We start from the raw sequence: 24,138 nt of genomic DNA, 5'->3' as shown, positions 1-24,138 counted from the left end.
ATTGAGAAAATATGAAGGATTGAAATTTAAAAAGTTTATATAAAAGGATAAATTCCTTCGACCAATTTGAGTTTTTTTCTTATTATTTCTAGATGTTTACGCATTTTTTCACTTGCCACAAGGTTGAACGATCAGGTGCGGTAGTTGCTAGATAGCTGTTCTGTGACTTGTGCGTTGAAGTTCTTCTCAATATCGTTAAACTGACCCACAATAGAATTTTATTCAATTTCTGAGGGTTTTGTGTGTGCACCTCGTGAAAAACCCTGGGGTTGTCCTCGGCCCAGTACCGACAGTTGTGCCGATTAACTACATGGTTCAAAAAGAAAGTAGGTACTCATCCGAGAAACACACATTAAATAGGAAATTATTATCACTCGCCACTCGTTCACTCATAGTTTTACAAAATTGCAAGCAACGATCAAAATTGTCTTCGTTGAGTTCTTGTACCAACTGAATTTTGTACGGGTAGAACTTGTGTTTTTTTAATATCCTTTGAGCATTTGTACGATTGACGCCGGTCTCATTGGCTAATTTTCTTGTACTCAGCGTACAATCCATGGAAACTTGGCCCAATACGAATACCTCCATAGCTTCATTTACTACAGGATTTTCCATCTGCCTCTTTTTATTCATAACGGAACCAGTTTCGCGAAATTTTGCTACTAACTCGCGAACAATTTTGCCATAAAGGTGTTTGTCAGGATGGCGTTCATTGAAAATATCTGCGCAACCCGATTGCTACATTCATTATTTTTAAAATAAAGTTCGATTATTTCCACTTTTTCTGCAAGCGAGTACCCCATAATAATTGTTAAAAAGTTTAACGATATTGAGAAGAACTTCAACGCACAAGTCACAGAACAGCTATCTAGCAACTACCGCACCTGATCGTTCAAACTTGTGGCAAGTGAAAAAAGGCGTAAACATCTAGAAATAATAAGAAAAAACAGCAAATTGGTCGAAGGAATTTACCCTTATCATTTATTCTGAAAAATGTTCAAATAAACTTTTCAAATTTAAATCCTTCATATTTTCTCAATTACTCGACCGATTTTCAAAAACGAAGCCGGAAAGTATAGAAAATAGAAAGCCCTTTTCATTGCGGTACCACTTGACTCTCCTTTCCATTTGAAAAAAATTGGAGGATGACACCCCCGCTTAGAGGGTCGAAGATTTTGCAATCATTTTTGGGGCAAAAGTTGTCCCCCTCACAAACAAAATTGACGTGTTTTTGAATTTTCTGAAAAAAAATTACCCTGGCCGTTATGCCTTGCGGAACGTTTTCGATGGGCCACCTTGTATATGTAAAATGAATACTACATTAATATTGCTACCAGTCTTTTTACAAGACAGTAAGAACACTAGTCATGATTAAAACCAGCAGATAATTGGCTATTTTGCTGTATGATTGGTTGCAATAAATTTTTAGTAATGAATTACCCGGGCACTAACTGTCTGTGCTCGTCTCATTTCTAGTTTCAAATGTAGTTTCAGGTCGTAAACTTTAATATGCTTAAAGCTTGTTCCTTGTCTAGCTTTCTCATTGTCTTTAATCCTGTAATACAGACACACTTCTATGCTTTTCTTATACACACCGCAGAATATACGACAAAATACTCAAAATATATCTAACAAGTGTACAAAGCTCCCTACACTATAGTGTGACCAACGGATCTGTAGCTACAGGGTATCGGCAGGGGAACGCAGTTGTAAACAAAACACGCCCAATTTCATTCATAAAAGAAACATGGGCGTACGGTGTTATATGAAAATAATGTGTATCATAAATATAATACTCAGGTTAATAATTTTTTTCAAAAAACTTTATGCTGTTTGAATCGTTACTGTTGAGTTAGCAGATAAACTCTTAAAGCTTTTATTAAAGCTCCCTCAAATATTTTGAATCGTTTTATTATTGTGTTGTTAATATAATAGAAGAAATAATTACAGCTGGGGGTTCGAACCTTTGGTGTTACACAGCAAAATAAAACACTAAATCAGTACAATACACCAAAACACTTTTAATTTTACACTGGACGCACGTTTCGCTAACCATGTCTGCCATCAGCAGATGAACAAGACTGAGTCTTGAGGTATATTTATTTATATATCTGTACTAACTATATTTTTTTCTATAATAGATAATTTTAGATATAACTATTTCCAGCAAAAAAAAATCTTGAAAATAGTTAACTTTGGAAGCGCAAACAAAACATAATTTTACTCACCAGTAGATCCAATATTGCCTATTACACCAGATATGGTATCGCTCCGCCAGCAGTTTTTAAAGGTTAGGTCATTGTCTACCCATATGTTTCATCCAAATAGATAATACTTGGCTATATTTTCGAATTTCGCGTATATATTTATATCTCTCTGCAATATAATGGGCCGCTCCATTAATATTTATCTGTTATTTTAACATTTACGCCAAAAAAATTCATTTGATTTTAATAACCCCCTAAGCGTTTCCCTGCAAAAGGAAAATTCGCTTCTTCCTGCAATTTTTGCAAAAGCTTTCTAATTGTGGGGACGAGTTTGAATTCGAGATAAAATCTATTTATCAAATTCCTGACCACTTCGAAAAAGTCGTCGAGCTTTTCGACAGCAGTCTCACGTGGTCGTTTCTTTCCAGAGAGGATATCATTTTATCGGGGTTAGTTTTCAGCCTTTTTTTTATCTTCTGTGTGAATTTTTTTATAGCCGATACGCTAACTCCGGTATAAAGAAATATCCGCTCAAGTTTACGTTTAAGCGGCAACTCAAGCGAACTCTCTGTAGCTTCTTCATCGCAAACCCTATTATGAACACAAGGAAATACACCAAATGAGATTTCATCCACGTTATTATTAACTTACCTATATAAATTAGCTATTATTTCTCTTGTCTGACTATGTAGCGTCTTACCCTTAACAAATTTATTCGTTTTAAAACACAAATATACGATCAAACTTGATATTAATAATTAAAAACTACGAACGAAAAACATTATAACAAGATAACAAAACAATAAAACACAACTTAACTATCAAATATACAAAAAATATAGGAATAAAGTTTAGGATAACCGGTATAAAATAATGAAATAAAGTAATAATGATCAAAAAAATGACACCGCCACTGGATATTTCAATAGTATTCAATATTCCTACTCTTTTCAGAGGAGACCGTGAAGTTGGGGATAAAGCAAGCGAATAGGAAAGGCGTAAAGGCCATGGCAACCGCGTGGTAACAAATCCTGTGACGTACTCTCGCCAATCATGTTCGATGAATAAGCGGCCATGCGCGGCGATGCCGGTTTGCCAATGATATCGTTGAAAAATCTTCAACTTTCATAATAAGCAGATTATACAGAATGAAAGAAATAAGTTATTAAATAAAACATATCGAACAATATGTGAACTACGCTAAAATTCCTTAGTAATATACGTCAGAATATATGCTAAACACATTATATATAATAAAAATATATTAAATTTATAGTTCATGTCTGGCAATTTTGCAATTTTATAGATAAACGTGGCAATATCGATTTTTTTTGTCGCATTCCTTCCGTAGCTTCAGATCCGCTGGTCAAACAGTACCTGCTCTTATTGTAATATTTTGGTGCAATCTTTGATTAAAGCAATAACGAAGTCCGAGAAGTTACTGGCAACAGTGTCGCACAGTCAGGCTAAAAACAACAAAAATAGAACAAAATCTTTCTAGTATGTCTTATCTTTTTATTCGATCACCGGTATTACATATTGATTTTATTATAATTACTAAAAAATTTTAAGAACTTAAAGAAGATTAGAAAGTTTTAAAAGGTATTAATAATCTGGCTAATATACCAACGCAATAATTATTCGTGTTAAACTCCTGCCAATTCCGAGCGTCTAATAAATAAAACGCTTAATTTTCGTTAAGTATTACTTTAATTAAAGCGCACCGACCGACAATTTCTTGCTCCCCGTTGGCGAATTTAGCACAAGGGGGTTTAACCGGCCCAGGACATATGTTAGTTCCCAAATAAACGACGCTCAGCGTATAAGTAACTACTCTGGAGCCCTCTTATTCGTTTAGCTAAAGAGGGAAGGGAAAGAACGAGATGAAAATGCAGGGAATAAACATTTTTCGAAAAAGAGGTCTCCAATTTGTAATTCCTACGAGACACTGGAACCATTAATTCTTAAAAAGTTGCTACGACTAATACATAATATAGAAAGGATTGATTTTATTTCTTACTTAAAAAATGATTCTTTTTTTTATAGATGGGAAACGCCTTTAGGGCTAGAGTGTGGGGATCTCCCTCATGCGAGAGGGCCTACTGTGCTCTAAGCTCGCCAATCTCGGTACCGCCAAAGGCATTTCATCATTCTTCTATGTTGGTCTTGTCTGTACTCAGATCTTGTCTTTTTCGTCCTTCGCCTTTTTCTTCGTAATGTTCCTTAACATGTCGCAAATCGCTTCGATATTATCGCTCGATGATTTAGAAGGTTTCCGACGTTTACTCTAGTAATCTTCGTACCACATACTGTTTCTGCGTTTTCCCGTATCTTCGTGCGCGTGACACTCAAATAGTGTATGGTTAGCCCAAATACGTTTAAATAAAATATACGGAGGGTACCGCTTAAATTCATGTCCCGATATTGAAGGATGGCTATAGAATTTCAATGCATTTCCTACATAAGTCTATCCTTGTGTTGTAGGAGGTTTGATTAAACAAGAATGAACTTATGTCCTGAAACCATTCAGACTCGATTTTCTGTCCTTCAATACTGGACGTAAATCCTCTTATTGCTCTTATAGGGAGGCCGTCGTATATTTTATTTAAACGTATTTGGGATAGCCCAATCTGACGCCTCGCAATACCAGCATGTAGGAGAGTCAGCCTTGCGAATCCTATACAGATACTCGCCAAAAACTCCATGGCCAGTCATGGCTTGCGTGATGTAGTAGTCCGTGTTTGCTTGGTCGCATTTTATTCTGTCTTTATTGAGTATGAAAGTTTTTGTCCATCCGCTAGAAGGAAGTTCCATTTTTATTTATTTGGTTTCTTTCCTGGATCAGTAGACTGATCGGAGGTATCTTAGCAAGACACAGTACCGCTATTGTTGGACATGTGCAGTAAGCCGCTGAAACTCTGAGTGCTAACTTTCTATTTATCCTTTCTAGCATGTTTTCGTAATGCTTGAAGCGCATGCATCGGTCCTCCGATATTGGGAGTTATTCTAGTCAGATGCTGGATGATGCCAGTGGTTTTATCCCTGATTTCTGTGACGTGTGAGGTCACTTGCATGCCCGAGTCGAACCAAACCCCCATGTATTTAACCTTCTTTTGAGGTTTTATAACTAAGTTATCCAGCTTTATGCTTATATCCTTTGCTTTGCGTTTTCCAACGAGAATGACCAGCTCAGTTTTTTCTGTCTTTTTTTATTTTTAATCGCTAGCGCAGCCGTCTGAATATTTTCTTCAAGGATCGTGTAGTAGACCAGTCGACAAGTGGTTTTAGGTGGAAATAATTAGGGGCAAGCTGCAATAACACTTATTCTCTTTGTTTTGCTTTGTTGAATAATCTACTAAATTTGCACGGTCTATCGATCCCGGATTTGGAAAATCCTGTCAAATTATGACATTTTTATGGTTTTTTTTTAAATAACTCGGTCTGGGTGCACTGTACAGAAAATTTGTAAGAGACCAAAAAGAAAGCTATTTAAATTCTCTAAAAAAGGTCCTATTCACCGATTTTGTGCAAGAACAGGTTAACGAGATACAGGCGCTTAAATACCAAGCATATATTTTCTAGTGGTTCATTTAATATGGGAAACTGATTCTATGTAAATTTGAATAATTTGTGTTTGTGTTACAGTACACATTTGTGTTTTTCTTGTGCTCGTTTCCACACCACCTGGCGGTAGTGCACTCGGCGAACTTTTTTTAAGTGGTTTCCCCTATAGGCCTAATCCACTTTCTTGCCGTTGCAAATGTTCTATTTTTATATCCATATGTCATGATATTATAAGTATGTATTTTCACCGTCTGCCTTTTTGTTGACGTAGAAGGTTAATCAATTGACTCATCAATATATTCTTCATCAAACTGTTCATCTGGTTCTTGTTCAATGTCTATGTCTTATTTTCGTTGGTCATTAATTCTTCTAAGAATCGATTTCTTCGTCGTCCCCTGGATCTTCTAGCGTTATTTCAGAATTTGAACACGTTCTTCCCTGGCACGAACTGCACACTACCGAACAGTGTAATCCTGCTTTTCTGCAGCTGCAGGCTGTGTTGCAACCTTTTATGCATTTACAAGAAATCATCTTTAATAACTCTTGGGGACCGGCGTCTTGCAGCGTAGGAGTCGGTATAAGTCCATTGGAAGACTGCTTCCAACCCCAGTCAGTGGGTATTTTTTCGTTACCGTACCATTTTTGCACTTGTAGGTATGTACGAAATGAGTGCCTGCGAGCCGCATCTTCGGTTGGAGGAAGGGATGCAAGATTAAATAAACTCTTTGTTATAGATTGCGCAAAAAATCGATGTCTATAGATGCGTAGTGATGTGTCGTCGCTCTTTGACCCATAAAGTACAAGAAGAAATTGAATTCCAAATATGGCTATGCTTTCTGGAGTTGCATTAGGTCTCTAAAACAGTAAATGGTAGTTTTCAAACTTGTCTGATTTCTGAAAACCTTAAGGAACTTCATTTTACCTGCTTGTAAATTGCTGAAGTGGTGTCGCACCCACTAAACGCATGTAAAAACAAAATGTTTTCTTTCACAGCCGTGTCCAATATTGATGCAGAGAGTGAATAGAGGGTATTTCCAGCTTTTCCCTTTCCTTCCTTTAAAAAGTAGATGTTATTCTGAGACTCGCATAGTGCAGTAAGTATAACCAGTAAATCAGTGTCTTCACCTACTATCACCACTGATCCAAACTTGTTTGACATATCAAGAGCTGTATTAATAATTAGAGTGTCAGCATTTTATAACGCCTGTTTTACTAAAATTCCTTCATTCATGCATTCCTTCATTTTTGAACCTGAATAATTAATAGAACCTTTTTTGTAGAGAATTTAATTTGCTTTATTTTTGGTTACCTCCATTTTTTTTCTACAATGCACCCAGACCGAGATATTTTAAAAAATCCATAAAAATTTAGTTTTTATATCGACTTTTTCAAAATGGCGGCCAAATCCGAGATCGACAGACCGTGCAAATTGAATATATCATTCAGCACATCAAAACAAAGAAAATAAAAAATAATACAGCTTGTCCCTAATTATTTCCACCTAGGCCTATTTAAAACGCCGTACCGACTGGCCTATAGGTGGATATAGTTATTAAGAGGGCTAGATCGTCCGCATAAGCGAAGATCGTGTTATCCAGGCCTGTAAAAAATGATTCTAATATAACAGTATGTTCCCGGATTGTCTTTACAAGAGGAAAAACTTTTTTTATTTTTGATGTTTTGAGAAAAATGCATTCTTCATAAAAATGTTTGCTTCTTCTAAAATGGTTAATCACGTTTATACTTTTCCAAATGAATATAATCAGGTGGTTTCGCATTGCCTGCCTGATCCTCACGCCGTTGACTCTTTATTCAGTTCATCTGCCTTAAGGAGAAGAGGGTGTCCTTTAGTCTAGTCCGAAATATATTTGAGTCTCTATATTCGCCCTTTGAGCTTTAAACCGCAGCTCTGCTACCATATGCCTATCCACTTTGTTCGTTGTCCATGCTATAGTAGTCTTGTACACTGTAGATGAGACTATCTAGGGAAATTACCAGATACATTCAGTAAACTGTATCCCCCTAACTAGGTTTAGCCTGCCGACCAAAGCAGTTTACCGGGATATGACCGCTGCGTGCACAACAGCTTCTTGGGGCCACTAGTGGGAGTTGTGAATGTCACGAGGACCAAATGGGTCAATGTCCAACTACCAAAGTAGAAGTGGTCGTCATCACCCAAGAGGTGCTACCTCTAGGAACACTACACCATACATCCCCAAGATGGCGTGGATTCCCAGACCAAGAGAAAGATCTCCGACACGCTGGGTGGACCAAACCAAAGAACGTCACGGCCTGCAAGAGGCTTTTATAGCCGCTCAAGATAGAGAGGGATGGAGAACAACGATCCGGACAATTGAGACGTGATGTCACCATATTCTTAGAGAGTTTACGTGACGTGACGAGAAGAAGAAGAAGAAGACTTTTCTAAATATCAACACCATATATTTCAGAGAAAATAAAATAAAATGAAAATGTAGTTGAATTTTTGCCTAAAGGTTCATTCAGAACCTCGCAATTAGTGGTTTCAATTAGCGTAAGAGTTTGTTCCTCTAATTTGAATGTAAGCATTCAGAACGTCAAAATTAGCGGCAGGAAATTTCAATTAGTGGAAAAAGTTACCAAACTGTTAACTGTTCCACTAATTATACTTACAAAATTTGCGAGGAATGTCATTTTGGCTTTTGATTATCATACATCAAGACAAAATACAAAATGTGGTTAGAAATCAAGAGTTTATTGTTTTACAAAACTAATCTCTATGGATAAAACTGACTACCGCAAGCTGTTCCTAGGGTATTCTATTAATTTTAATTGTGTTTTTTGACATTGTGAATGATCGTAAACTAAAAAGTATAAAGTGTAGTTGAAACCACTAATTTATTCCACTAATTGCGATGTTCTGAATGAAGCTTAAGTCCTAAAAATCAAAACGCGTTTCCATGGTAATATAATTTCTTTTTCATTCTTTGATAGATTTTTATTGACAGAATTTTAATTAACGTCATATTTTTTGGTGTTTAAAAATGTTAAAGAAGCATAAAATCTATTTAGTTCAATGCTACGGAAAGGGTGATAATAATTATTGGAAAATGTGATACTAACAACATGAAAAAATATGACCTTAATCAAAATTAATTATAACAACTTATCAAAGAATGATATCGAAATTATATTACCGCCTTTGAATTTGTATTACTTATTAACTACATTTTTATGTTTTTATTTTTTATTTTCTCTAGAATGGTATAGATATTTGTATAAAAGCATAAATGGGATTAACAATTTTAAATGAAGCTAAATTTTTTATGAAGAATGAATTTTTATCAAAATGTCAATAATAAAAAAAAATTCTTTTATAAAAACAATCCGGGGACATACTGTAAGTTCTGTCAATAAGTGATGCATCGCTCCACTATAATCGATTACAAAACTTAATCCATTATCCCCCGTACCTTTTCAACTATAAATGTTTCCTTGTTTACAAATAAATTTACACAAATACTTAGCAACGATAGAAACTTTAGACCGTTTCGACAGACAGTTGCGTGCGACCAACACACTCCCCAAGATTAATGTATTTCCTTTTTTTTTCCTACTTATAGAGAAGAAGAATTGCGGAAACCGTGCGTCTCCGAGTAAAAACGAAAGAACTTAAAATATTTCCTGCGACATGCAATATTACAAAACGCGCTCCCCATCTGTTGAAATTTATTAGTGTTGGTGTAGTGTTTAGCCCCGTAGGCCATACGTTACTTCGACCTCCCCCGTTTGCGTTTTATTAAGTTGCGCTTCTTTCCCTCTGTAGAATTAATGGTGAAACCCCGGAGCCTCTCGAGAATTACAAATAGGTCCTATTTTATTTCAAGAAAAAATATGTTTTTTCTCTATCATACTGACATTTTCAGATCATGACTAAATCTGTATCTTTTACTTAATACGAGTATCTAACTAAATATTTGGTTAAAGGTTGAAAGCATCTTCTTTGACTGACATTGTTTCTAATTTGGAAATTTTATTATTAACGACAGTTATCAAATGTGAACTAGCTAAATCCTAAAACAGCGTCTACACTATGCGAGAAACAATTCGAAACATGTCAAGGTCGTATTTCGTCGCCAAACTTTGACGCATTTTGATTTATTTACAGTTGTCTTGACCCACTTCGGTTTGCCTCGGCCTACTTTCGATTCTTAAAAGCGCCTGAAAACTACTCGTGAGGAGGGCGGGGGTGATTTTTTTGGCGTTTTTTGTTGCCTCGTTCAATTTTGTTTTGTTTTGAGCTATTTCCAAAGCGTGGCGGTATCTGCATCCAAGGCAAAGGATTTTTTTTCATAAATCTCAATGAAATAAGTAAACCTAGACGTTTCTAAAATAGCTGTTGTTACGATGATAGTTCGTTTATTACATCTCGTTTTATGTTATATTGATATACAGGGTGCTACAAATTCGAGGTACGAGCATTGGTATCCCGGTAACCGTAATAGATACGAAGATGGTTTATTTTGGGCAAAATTGCGCTTTCGGATGTTCATTAAGACGCAATCAAAAAAGTTTTAAAAATGTCAAGGATTGCTGAGTTTTTTGGAATAAACGGATATTTTTGAAAATCAATTTTATTTTTTCCTGTCGTTACTTTTTAGAAAATCCAAAAACGAATTGCGCATTCTCATAGCCAGTTTATTAGGGCTATCTAGTATACAGAGGCCGACTCATTTTTTTTAAATACGGACCTGCATTTTTTATTTCAGTTTTTGAAAGAACTCGGTCTCCTGAGTAAAATGATATGCCACACTTGATACTTTTTTTGTTTCGGATATTTGAACACAATTTATTTAAATTAATTTCAAGTCCGGCTCTGTTTTTTTTTAATATTTAATCTATCCATCGTCACAATATTGATAAGCCTTCAAACTTAACAATGACGTGGGGTAAAACATTGAATACGGGAAATCAAATGCAATAAAAAATAATATAAAATAAATAATATAAATATAATATTGTTAAGGCCAAGGTGTATTACTGGTTGCATAACCGCAACGGTGCATTGAGGAACCTGGCGAATTCGACAGAAAGTAAAAGAAAATTACAGAATTCTTTAGAAAATTCCAGAAACCATCGCCAGGGGGTATATAAGGCCCGCGCTTTCACAGTTGGAGCAGTCTGAAAATAGTCTGAAATCTGAAGTTTGATAATACCGCGAAATACCGTTAGAGTAATAGTAGTTGCATAAATTGTGTTGTAAAAAGTATAAGTTGTATGTACAGAGTGAGACAAATAAATTCGTTAAGTATTTTATAGTGAGTTTAAATAGTGGACCCACGGAATCCGTAACAATATGATATAAACATCAAACAATCGAATCATTTCCCCTGAAGATGGATAGGAAATGGTACAGCAGGGGTGGGGTGTTTCATTTGGAAGTATAAGAAGAAGATATATGTTCAAAAAGCTATAAATAGAATTGAACGAATAATAAATTTGTGCAATAGGAAGAGTACTAACCCTTTCGAACTTGTAGAATATTACAAACAAGTTTGTAGAAGTTGATTTATTTACAATAACTACGATTAATATTATGCAAATTATTAGATCATACACTGAGATTTCAAATTCACAATAAAAAAAGTTAAAAATAATATCTTTAAATTGCTGACCTGGATATTATTTATTTGAATCTTTCAATTGGCTCAATTTTCCTTTTTCAATATTAATTAGCGCTGATCTATATTTGTTGCGATGAATATAATTAAATTAAATAATTTATAAAACCAGAGTAGGACTTGAAATTATACTAAATAATAATTAAATAATTTTGTTGTTGTTAAGGTACCACAAACAAAGAAAAGTATAAAGTGTGGCATATCATTGTACTCAGGAGACCTAGTCCTCTCAAAAACTGAAATAAAATATGCAGATCCGTAAAATGCGTATCTCACAAATTATCAGCTAATTTGAAGATCTAAAAATACTATCTGATAGTCCTAATAAAGTGGCTATGAGAAAGTGCAATTAGTTTTTTCATTTTCTAAAAAGTAACGACAGGAAAAAATAAAACTGATTTTCAAAAAAATCCGTTTTTTCCAAAAAACTCAGCAATCCTTAAAATTTTTAAAACTTTTTTGATGGCATCTTGGTAAACATCTCAAAGCGCAACTTTGCCAACCAAACCAAACCATCTCCGTACCTCGAATTTGTAGCACCCTGTACATTCCACAGAATTAATATTTGAACACGCGTTTATTATACCGCATGATCGAAAAAAAAAACGGCGTCCAGTTGGCTGGGAAATGATGACACAAATGATGACGATCCATAACATATTTCCCATATAAATTTACATATAAAATGACAGCGATTTTAATTTCATAGCCATCGCTGACGCCATTTTTTTTTCGATCATACGGTATGTACAGAAGATATTTAGGAACAAAACTTTTCACTTAAACTGCAGGAATATAATTAGAATATTTTTATGATTTAATTTTATTACAATGAATTAGTATACAGAAAAGTCCACAGACTTCGAGACATAGGAAAATCAAGTCCATTTAGCGTGTGTCCAAATTTTGACAAGTTTTCAAAAATGACAGTTTTGTTTAGACTGACGTTTAATTTCACCTGACTTCTCGATGAATGATTTCTTTTTATGGGGGTACATAAAATCTAAAATTTACGGCCATGAAGAAATTCAAAACTTGGAGCAGTTAAGGCAGAAAATATTTAATGCCTTTGACACTGTCACCCCTGATATGTTATTCAATGTGAGGAGGGGATTTTATGATCGTTTGGGTTATTGTTTAATGCAAGAGGGAGGCACTTTTGAACAATTTTTGTAATTTTTTAAATTTCATTATCCTGTTTTTTTTCCCGTTTACCCATTACCTACCTTGACGAACATGGGAAAACAATGGTCCTTTTCAGGACCACAAATATTTTGATTGAGAAATTTGTTACTTTTTTTGGATTAAAAAAACAAAAGTTGTTAATATAATACCAATTTTAAAGTGTTTTAGTAGTTTTAATACACACTATGATATAAAATTTATTATTATTATAATGTACATTATTATTACTATTATTCATTCGAAATGGCATTAAGGCCCAATTGCACTAATGATTTAAATTTTTCTTAAAGATAATTAGAGCTTAGAATGAGCTGTATTTATATTTACTTTAATATTCACCTTAAATGAGGGAATTTGACTGATACAATTTTTGAATTTGAATTGTTTTTAATGATACTAACAATTTTAGTTCAATTTTTAATAAAATTTATTTAATATTAATAGAAATCCAAGAGATTTAAAATCTCTTTTAGCGATTTATAACATTCTCAAATGAATTACAGGTGCCCTTATTTTCTATGAAAATCACACAGCTTTTTTCATAGTCGCTGCAGTTGCTATAGCTATAAAAAAAAACTAACTTTTTAAGGTGTGAAAATTACGACACACGCTAAATGGACTTGATTTTTCCTATGTCTCGAAGTCTGTGGACCTTTCTGTATAAAATTATATATAACATATTTGTTTAGGGCCTTAATTGATTAATATAACAGTAGTATTGCTTGATGAGGTAATACTGGTAACATTATCAATATATCCGCTTAGGAAAATTATTAATTGACCAGATGTCAACAAAAGTATGGTCAACGGACATTATTTAACAGCAATGTTCTTTTATTGTTCTTAAGATAAATCTGTAAACGATACTTTTATTAGCACCCAGCATGATTGAGAGAGTTTGAGAATGAGCTTTTTTTATTATTCAGGGATTTAGATAATTGAAACTAGAAAAACAAAACCAAATGCGTAAACTAAACTTTGCTACAGACCACAGTATAAATGTTACTTTACCATAAACCAGAAATAATAAATAATTAGACGATTTTTTAAACAATTTTGTGTATATTTTGTTCATGAGGCGCAATACCGTGGATGATAAGCCGATAACATTTTCAACAATACCTCGTTGTACCTTGTTTTGGAATCTTTGGATAATATTTCGGTTTCTTTGTTTGCTCCAGAGTTGTTAGCTTTAAGACTTTTTGATAAAGCAAATGCTGATTATATATTGACAGCGTTGAATATCGTGAAGTGGGCCATTGACCATGATATGGCCGAGGACCGCGGTTCGGATTCCGCATAAACAAAGTAGGCCTCGTCCAGATTAGCCCTAGCAGCAAAAAGGAGACGTTAACTGAAATCTTTACTTTTTTTAATCCCACTCGTGATCTCGTGAAACTGGTCAATCCTGAAGTGTTGATTTCTAAAGCCAAATTGATGATTGGGAATGAGATTTTTTTCTTCGATGATTGGTTTTAGCCTTTTCGGTAATAGTTTTTCAAACAATTTAGATAGTGTCGGCAATAGTGATATTGTTGTTTGAAGTTGTTTCATGGGGTGGCTTTCCTGGCTTAAGGATCATTATTACTTCGGCCACTTTCCAAAGTTATGGCACATATTTCAATCTAAAAGAAGCATAGATAACAGGAGTAGAAATTTTGACCAATGCTTTGCTTGGTAGTTAAAATGTGTCCAGTAATAACGTGCCTTTTTTGGATTCATATTGATTACAGTTGAGGCTTGGAACCTTTGGTGTTACACAGCAAAATAAAAACACTAAATCACCACAATACACCAAAACACTTTTACTTTTACACTGGACGCGCGTTTCACTAACCATGTTAGCATCATCAGCAGATGATTATAAACTCAGTTTATTATTTTGATTCATATTGGTTTTTATTTATTTTTTCTTTTTCCTTATTTCCGCTAACGTGGGGAAATGTAATGTCTTCCTCTGGCCATATTAGGTTGGAATACTTCTTCAAGGTGGTACGCAAATCTTTCTGCTTTTTGTTCGTTGTTCCTTGATCAACTTCCATTCTCTTTTTTTATTGGAGGAGTTTGGATAATAAGTCTTTTCAAATTTTTTTGTTGTTTCCCATAGTAAATATCCTGTGCTGGAATCAGTGCTACGCAGAAATTCGCTAATCGAATCGTTTTTTAATTGTTTAATTTCATTTCTTAGTTGGGTTGTGAGATTATTTAACTTAGTTTTGTCTTTCTGGGCTCTGGAATGAACTCATTCCTTTTTCGCTCTTCTTTTTTCTGATATTAATTCCTCCAAAACTTCAATCTATTTCCGTATTGTGACGGAATTTTAAATTATGTCTTTATTTTCGAGAAAATTTAGTCTAAACATTAGTGATTGGTTGTTATTTAACTATCTGTTATTTTATAACAATTATTTAGAAATAACATAACGCAACCGTTACTACTTCTAAAAAATAACAGATATAAAATAACGACACGTAGAGATCGGCCGCTCGTGAAACGAATAACGAAGTCGGCGCTCTGCACCGCCACGAAATTCTATACTGTTCGAAGCAATTCCAAAAAACAACTAGTATGGATGGAAAACATGTTATTTCGTCAACCATCGACCAGGCGGCAAGACAACGGACAACGAAGTGGGGAATGCGCTACGGCGAACGTAGCTGCTTCGGTCGACGCCGTCGATAGTTGCATTGGGTTTGCAACAGCTTAAAAATAATAGGATATAAAAGAAGCAGGTTTTTTGAAACAGTTGCGGGCGTAACGCCTGGCGGTCGAGATAACAGGAGTGGGAAAGGAACGCTGCTGCATCTGTCGATTGTCGATGGAGGCTCGCAACGTGTTGGTGAACCAGTCATTTTAGATACGTTGTTTTTCAACCTGTTACGAGCATAACAGGGCGGCGGTCGAGATAATCGGAGTGGGAAAGGAACGCTGCTGCATCGGTCGATTGTCAATGGAGGTTCGAAACAGGTTGGAGAATAACGCATCAGTTGTTTTAGATATATTGTTTTTCAACCTGTTACGAGCATAACGGGCGGAGGTCGAGATATTATGGCGCTGTATGTTTCAGTACGTTATTAAGTTTCAATATTTAGGTGTTTATTTATTCTGAAAAATTTTCAGAAAAATATTTTAAGATTTTTTAAAATGTATACAGGGTGTTTTGAAAAATCTGGTCATTGATTAATCACGATCCTGCTTAAAGCCCTTGACGTAAAAAGCTGATTTTTGGAAAACGGATTGACTTTAGGGTGTAGAGGTTCGATAAGAAGGGATTTTTCGAAACTCGAATTCTAAGGGGGTGAAACGACCTTCAAATAGTAGAATATTTTTTATTTAAAAACCGGTGAGTTTTTCGAAAAAACTCTTAAACACGTATACTTTATTTCGTTGTTTTACATATTTTAAGATTTTTTAAAAATATATACAGGGTGTTTCATAAAATATGATCATTGAGTAATCACGATTCTGCTTAAACTGCTTGACGTTTAAAGCTGATTTTTGGCAAACGGATTGACTGTGGGGTTGAGGTTCGATAAGGAGGGGTTTCTCGAATCTCAAATTCCAAGGAGGTGAAAACGCCCCTCAAATATTACAATATTTGTTATTTAAAAAACGGTTAGTCTTTCGGGAAAACGTTTGGACACACATAATTTTATTTGTTTTTTTTTACATATTTTGAAATTTTTTAAAAAATCATACAGGGTGTTCCAAAAAGTTGAGTAATTGATTAACCACGATTCTGCTTAAACTATTTGACGTTTAAAGCTTATTTTTGGCAAATGTGAGAAAATTTTATCCAGTTTGTATGTTAATTCTTGCTTTGCTTTATCATCACCATTACAAATTATTAATTCGACGCGAACGAAGTCGCGGTTACACGCTAGTTTAAGTGCAAAATTAATTCGAACTCTAGTGTAGTTGGTTTACTTATGAAGAATATACTACACATTTTCTTATATTGCTATTTTTTGACCGCAAATGGTAAAATTATAACTAAGAGCTTCTCGCCCGTCGAGTGAGATGCACCCTGTACACTGCAACGCAATTCAGGATCTACGCGGATCGAGGGGCAAGGCGTAGGTAGATCGGAATGTATAGGTATAGACGAGTGGCGGAATTTTGGCTTTTTTATATCGCAATGGTGCCCGGTGGCGTAGAGGTACAGACTCTCGTCTACCAATCTCAATGTGTGGGTTCGATTCCCACACCCGGCATTTCATCAGCCGACTATTTTTATCAAAATAAAAATAGTTTGGGTACCTAGGTCGACTCAGCCTTAAATGAGTACTTGGGATTCACAATCCTGAGGTAATAATAGGCGGTTGAAGCGTAGTGCTAGCCACATTACCTTCCTTGTATACCGAACGGCTCTAGTATAGCAAGCTGTACCTTGCTACTCCCAAGGCCCTTAAACGCTATATACGGGAGCTATTATTATATATATATCGCAATTTGTAAACAGCACATATTTGTAGACAACCACCGTTTTTAGAGAGGTATTTTAGATAACAATTGATATTTAGAAATGTTTTGACACCCTAAAACTACTACCACCGAGCATGTCATTGTTGTAACTTGCAACTGCGTTAATACGCCTGGCGGTGACCGCCTCATACTCTTTCAGATATTTAGCAATAAAATAAAGAAACCTGTTATTGTTAAGCTGTTATTTTAAGCTGTTTTTATAAATAACTATAACAGTTTCAACTGTTATCTAAAAATAACAGTTTTGCCCATCACTACTAAACATAAGGAATATTTTGTTGATGTTTGACCATCAAAATCTTAACAAATAAAGAAGTTGTCTAAAAATATGCTACAATACGGATACAGTATAATCCTTTATCTTTAATTTCCTTCTTCATTTGTGTAAAAATACCTAGCCAATTTTACATAAAACGTTAAATGCCGAACGCTTATTTTGCAAGGTGACCAACTTTCTAAAGTATAAAATCGGGACATTTTAATGAAAATCTTGAAAAAAGATAAATAGTACTTTATTTTCTAATTTGTCTTAATACATACGAGTACATACATCTACTCTACATTCAGGTTAGGCCTTAACTTTAATTATTAAAGTTAATAAACTAAAATAAAAATTCTTACATTAAATAAATACAATGTACCTTGCACTTTTTACTTGAATTTGTGTATTTTGATTGAGAACTAATGGAGTTTAATGCCATTTCATTATCAAGTAAAACCTTATAAAATTCTAAACATGTTACACAGTTAACACAGCCCGCAGTAGTTGTCGACTTTTTCGATAGACGATATTTTATAGTCAGAACTCAGAACCAAAAAAACTCTTCTTGTGCGTGGGAATCCCGAAATCATTGACACCTGTCGGCCGAGATGAATATTGCTTTTCTATTTTGTGGTAAGATGGCATGGCGGCAATTTAGTGGGGTTTTTGAAACCGACTCTTAAAATTCAGAAATCTTAGTTCCGGTCTGGTCCGCCCGAGAGCGCAAGAAACGGACAATCGGACAATTTAATTTGCAGTGTTGTCACTGTTTTTGAAAATTCTTTAAATTCGTGACAACTGGTACAAATAAGAACACAAACGGGACATTCCGGGACGCATTTTTATTTCTGTACGACTTATCGAAAACTGGAACCTGTCCCGGCCAAATCGGGACGGTTGGTCACCTTGTTATTTTGCTACTTTTTCGGACTAGTGAAATGGACTCTTAATATATTTGTTAATGATATAATAAGTTCTAATCTCCAATACTGATATCTATACAACAAAAATAAATTATATTGTTTCACGCTTTTTTAAGTTTTGTATATTTTTCAATTTCATATCTTCGAACGCATAACCATTAGTAGAATAAAAGCAGAAACATCTGAAAAAAGCTGATAAATATTAAATATTCTAACAAATAATCATTTTGATGTAGAAAAATATAATTCAACCTAAAATTTGCTTTAAATCTGAACGAATGAATCAGTAAAATGTTAAATTGAGATAAATAATAAAATAATAAATTTAAATTCAAATATAATACCAATCATCCCAAATGCCCTAACCTATAAATGACAAATTTATATTCCAATTTAATTTATTGATTCGGTAACGAATGAACAATTTAAATTATTTAATACTATTTAACAGATATATCTATAAATATCTAAGTCTCTTAGACTAGTAGAGTATTAACAAAATGCATTAGATATATTCAATTGGAAATTTGAATTAATTGAAAATGAACGCTGTTTAAATCTCGTTTCATTATTAAAACCGGTAGCCAGTATTATATCGTAGTATTAAATAGGAATTGCTTTATCTAAATTTGCATTCCAATAAACCATTACTATTCATATATTAGTTATTAATATATAACCAGGCATACATTCGGGTCACAATATATGGAATGATTTATAGATATTTAAATATTTATTAGTATTTTTGTATCTATATTCTGTACAGGGTGGGTCAAATTGGACGCTTTTAAAGGGAAACACCCTTTTTTATAGGAGATAGACGAAAACTAATATTGGTGTCTGGAGCCCAATTTTTATCAAAAAATGATGGTAAAACCGCACGTCGATATCTGTTATCATTTATGAGCTACGGGATGTTTTTCAAAAATGTGCATTTTCAACAAATCGCTGTAACTTTTTTCCTATGGAAAATTTCGTATTTTTATGAAAACATTTCCAAAGCACCTTTTTACGTAGAATTTAATGGTTTTAGTATAATTTTTTTAAAATTAATAATTTAAGAATTATTATCAACAGAAAATTTGATTTTTTATATGGGACACACTGTATATTTTAAATTCATTGAAAATAATTTAAAATTACCTTTCCAAAAATATAACATACTTGATATTTTGCTCGATTCCTCTTCGAGATATAGATTTTTTTAAAATTCGCCCACTTTAAATAAGTAGGCTTTGAACGACGCCGGCTGTAATGCAGAAAAATTGTAACTGTGAGTAGCAATTAAAACGAAAATAATATTTGCAATGAGAGATTTAGAATTTTATAACAATTTAAACTATATTTAACATCAACACATTTAAACTATATCTAATAACAATAAAAATTAATATCAAACCAAAACATGAGATTTTGCTATAAATGTTCGACATGTCGACCGTCTTCTATTATGGACAGACGGAACCGTTTTTGAACATTTCTCGCGGAATTTATTGGGGGTGAAAGATACCTTCGCATAACCGCTAAGTACTTCTAATTCTTGCCTAGATTATACAGGCAATTTAAAAATAACAACCTTTATTCTTTCGCAAAGATAAAAATCCATAGGCACTCAATACACAATAAGTCCGGCAACCTCGACGGCCAACGGTTGGGATGTATGTTAACTAATCAATTATTGTCGAAATTAGCTGCAAAAGTTAGCTGATAACTTCAGCGTTATGAGGCGGTGCCTCGTCTTGCTGGAAAAATATGTTTTCGAGTTCCATTAGAGGCTGATCATCAATAAGCGGTCCAAAGCCTACTAGTTAAAAGTGGCGAACTTTTAAAAATTCTGTATTTCGTTTATTATTCTAAATTTTGTTTATTATTCTAAATTCAAACATTACAATATGATCTAGACAATTTTACTATATTTTTATAACTTTGCAAACAAATCACTTTTGATAATAGCTTATTTTGCCAAAATCAAGCCAAATTTGCTGACAACTATATATTGGGACAGCACAACAAGAAATTTGTTTGACACGGAGTTACATCACCTGTCGCCTTAACAACTGCCTGAACTCTTAATGGCATTGTATTTACCAAAGATTGGCACATTTGAGGAGAAAAATTATCCCAAATTTATCGTCGGACAACGGATGCATGAAAATGAAGCTTTATTGCAATCATTTTGTGTCCACGATAATTTAGATTTTGCCCAATTGTAGCGATTTTTCTTTTGATTTTCTGTCAGTAGCGTTTTTCTTTGGCCTAAATAAGAATTTGTATCAATAATCTTCAGGTAATTTATTATCCACACAAAATAAAGTTTACCTTTTAAAACCCCAGACCACATTTATGGATATATTTTCGGCATCATTCTCTTGATATATTTAATCCAGTTACAGTATTCCATTTAACTGTTACTTCGCGAAGAGTACTTCTTCTCGCAGACTTGTAAATTTTTACTAAATTTCGTAAATCTCTCTGAGATACAACTTTTGGCCTTCCCGAATTTTTACCTCTAACGCCTACACTGGCAGATTCGCCGTATATTTTTATTATATTAAAGACCGTGGTTTTTGGAATACTTAAATCATCAGAAATTTTTCGAATTGTTTTTCCCGTACTGTATTGACGAATGATAATTTCGCGTAGTTTTTGATTTGTAGCTTTTCCACGGACCATTACTCTGGATTAAATTAACAAAATTGAAAATTAAAAAAATTAAAATTACTTACAGTAAGTCTCACTACTCAAAGTATCGAGTCACTTACAAGCTGTCAATGCTGAAGTAAACAGTTTGCGACATTTATGACGTTTATAGCAAAGCCGCCTATGATATTAATTATTTAAAAATACTTGTCCCAACATTTAGTTGTCAGCAAATTTGTCCTTTTATGAACAAAATCCGCTACTGTAAATATGGATTGATTTAAAAATTCATAAAAATATTGTCAAGTTGTTTAGGATATATGGCTATGTTTATATTTAAAAAATTAAACATATATTTTTCAGTCATTTTGAAAAACCAGGGAAATAATTCCAAAATATGACCTTGTCCCAACATATAGTTGTTAGGGCTCGTAGTCACGTTATGATTTTTGTGCAATGGATCAGCATTGGATCAGCAGCCAAACTGTTCAAAAATTCAGCAGCCAAACTGAAACAAAAGCAGCGCGGTCTTTACCTTTCATTAATATCTGTGCGTTAGTGGACTACCGCGGAGAAAATATCGGATATGTGGCAGTCCCCGTTATTGTGAGCTCTAACCTGATAAAAGATCAGATATGCGCATTTGTAAATACCAGAATATCTGTACTCTGAAAAAATGTCACGATGAAATGTCACAATTAAGTGGTATAATGAATATGACCGTATACTAATGACATTTGCTGTCCTCCATTCGCGAATTTCAAGTTCCAGAGCTTTACGCCCTGGGCTACTCAGAACGGTTCTGAAGGGAGCTATGCGCGATAGCCTGGTGCTTCATATGGCGCGGAACAGTTCTGAACTTTATGACTCAATTGAATGGAGTTAGAGTATCGCGTTCTTGAACAGTTTAGAGCTGCACAACTGCGTAAATGGAGGACAGTAATTGTAGTGGTCTACAATAGGATTTGATGAAAACTTAGTTTTAAACAACGATAATCAGATACTAAAAAAGTCAATTTTTATTTAGGCTAAAAATAAATAAAATTATAATTGTCTTTGTATTATCTAGATGGGAATGAATCAGTTGAAAATGAAACTATTTATAGGAGACTGCAATGAAGAAAAACTAGCTGAAGACTGACAGTACTGCCAATATTTTATATAATTTATTTAAAAACAATCCAGAAATAAGCCAGAACAAGTCTCACTTTTACGCTGTTTGTATGATATCAACCCTTTTAACAAAGTCGATTTGAATGGCTTCGTAGCATCTAAGTAAGTTGGAAGGCAGTCTACTTACTTTGATGCAACTCTGACCTCTGATGTTAAAAAGCCTTCCAACTAGACTTTGCTCAAACAGTTAATACTATAGAAGCAGCGTACAAGTGAGACACGCGCAGCATTATTTTAAGTACAGTTATATTCAAGTAACTGTTTTGTTAGGTCCAAGTAACTTTGACCGTGTCACCCTGCCTTAACTACTTACCTTTCTAAAACAATTTATTATTCTAAGTTTTACAATAAAAAAAACTTTTTATAACCTCTTACAAAGTATTACTCTAGTTATATAATAATAATACCGTATACCTTATTGTTGCTTACAGACATATAAGATAAGCTCTAAGATACTAAAGAAAATTCGTATTTCTTATTTACAGAGAGACGGTACGTACACAACAAAGAGCCAGCTGATTTTCGAAGCCAGCCATTGGGAAAATGGGATGAAAGTCTACTGCTACGCCGAGAATAACGTCACGAAGCATCACTACGAACCGGAAATGCACGATATGCTAATACTCGAAGTCAGATGTAAGGAAACATTTTTATTTAAATGGCAATTTTACTTTTATCATTAACTCTGTTTACGTATAAATTCAACTCAATAATGTACATTAATTCTAATTTCTGTATATAACAACTATTTTATCACACAGAATTGAGCTTTGCGATACAGTACTTTACAAAAATACTAAAAAAATCGATAATTTTTGTATCAAATGCCAAATTCCATAAAAATGCTTATATTGTTTTGTTAGGAGTAAAAATTATATAACAGTTTTGGGTTGGCACCTATGGTGTTAGAACAGCAAAATAAAACATTAAATCACCACAATACAACACTGTTACACTGGACGCGCCTTTAATGATGATGAAAATTAAGTTTTAATAATCTGCTGATGATACCACAGATTATACAGATTATAATCTTTGTTTTTTCTTTATTATTTTTCGTGGTTCCAATTTTCGGAATCGGGCACTAGTTAGGTGACTAGTTTGCGCACATAGCACGCCCACTTATGGCCTCTAAAATTGTACACAGCGCCTGACCGGCACAGTTATTAAAGAGATATCGGAAAACCGAATAGCGTCATCCAGTATTTCCGCGTACCTTATCATGGTTACGATATGCGCGAGTCAATTTTTAACGCAACACCCGCTAATAACGTTACCGCCTGACGTAATTTGCGGATCAATTCCACCAAGCGCTCTTTCTAAATAACCTCTGATAACGTTTAAAAATTGCTTAAATGGGCATGTGCGGGTATTTGACAATCGGAGCCGGCCGGCGAGATCTTTTATTTTAGGTTATGTTTGAATTGGTTTGAATTATTGCTTTAGTTTTATTAGGTAATTTGATATTTAAGTAGCTGGGATTAGTTTTAATTAAATAAATATGGCCCAAAATATGGATTCCACCTCTTCCAATACTAAAGAACCTATAAAGAGTCTTAGGTTTACAGCAGATGACGACTTAGCCCTTCTAAGAGAATTTGTTGCTTGTTGCCCTAAACCCACTGGCAGACGTTGAACAATAAAGCACTGGAAATAAGCACTTTAGCCCTTTAGTTTTAAAATACCTAGTAAACAAAACAATTTCAAAGTTTTAAATTCAAAGTTAGGTTAAGTTTAAATAGCGGACGCGACGCGATCTCTCTATTACGCTGTTTATTGTTATTTTACGCGAGTTTATGTTTGCGCACAGGAAATTTGACTCGTTTGCACATCGTCATAAAAAACAATTTTCGTACCACGAATTAGGGACAAGATTTTTATCTGTATACTTATAGGATACCTAATCTGTGATCATACTAGCATCCAGTGTAAAGGTAAAAGTATTTTGGTGGATTGTGGTGATTTAGTGTTTTATTTTGTTGTAAAAATGATTCTTTCTGTGGTGCGGCTGTACGTTTGACGTTACAGGTGAGCCATAA

At 34.2% G+C, this 24,138-nt stretch overlaps 1 protein-coding gene across 4 annotated transcripts in view; it reads left to right on the top strand.

Annotated features, from left to right (window-relative positions):
- LOC115891564 (hemicentin-1) overlaps nt 1-24,138 on the top strand; it is a 602,580-nt gene that overhangs the window by 492,826 nt on the left and 85,616 nt on the right. For all 4 annotated transcript variants that reach the window (XM_030912053.1, XM_030912054.1, XM_030912055.1 and 1 more), the window contains one exon: nt 22,585-22,735. In XM_030912053.1, coding sequence (XP_030767913.1) covers nt 22,585-22,735 — 151 coding nt within the window. The remainder of the gene's footprint in view (nt 1-22,584; nt 22,736-24,138) is intronic.

This window comes from Sitophilus oryzae, unplaced genomic scaffold (genome assembly GCF_002938485.1).
Source record: "Sitophilus oryzae breed Bouriz unplaced genomic scaffold, Soryzae_2.0 scaffold_1185_pilon_pilon, whole genome shotgun sequence".
NCBI classification, from domain to species: domain Eukaryota; kingdom Metazoa; phylum Arthropoda; class Insecta; order Coleoptera; family Curculionidae; genus Sitophilus; species Sitophilus oryzae.
This window is presented reverse-complemented; position numbering and strand designations above follow the sequence as displayed.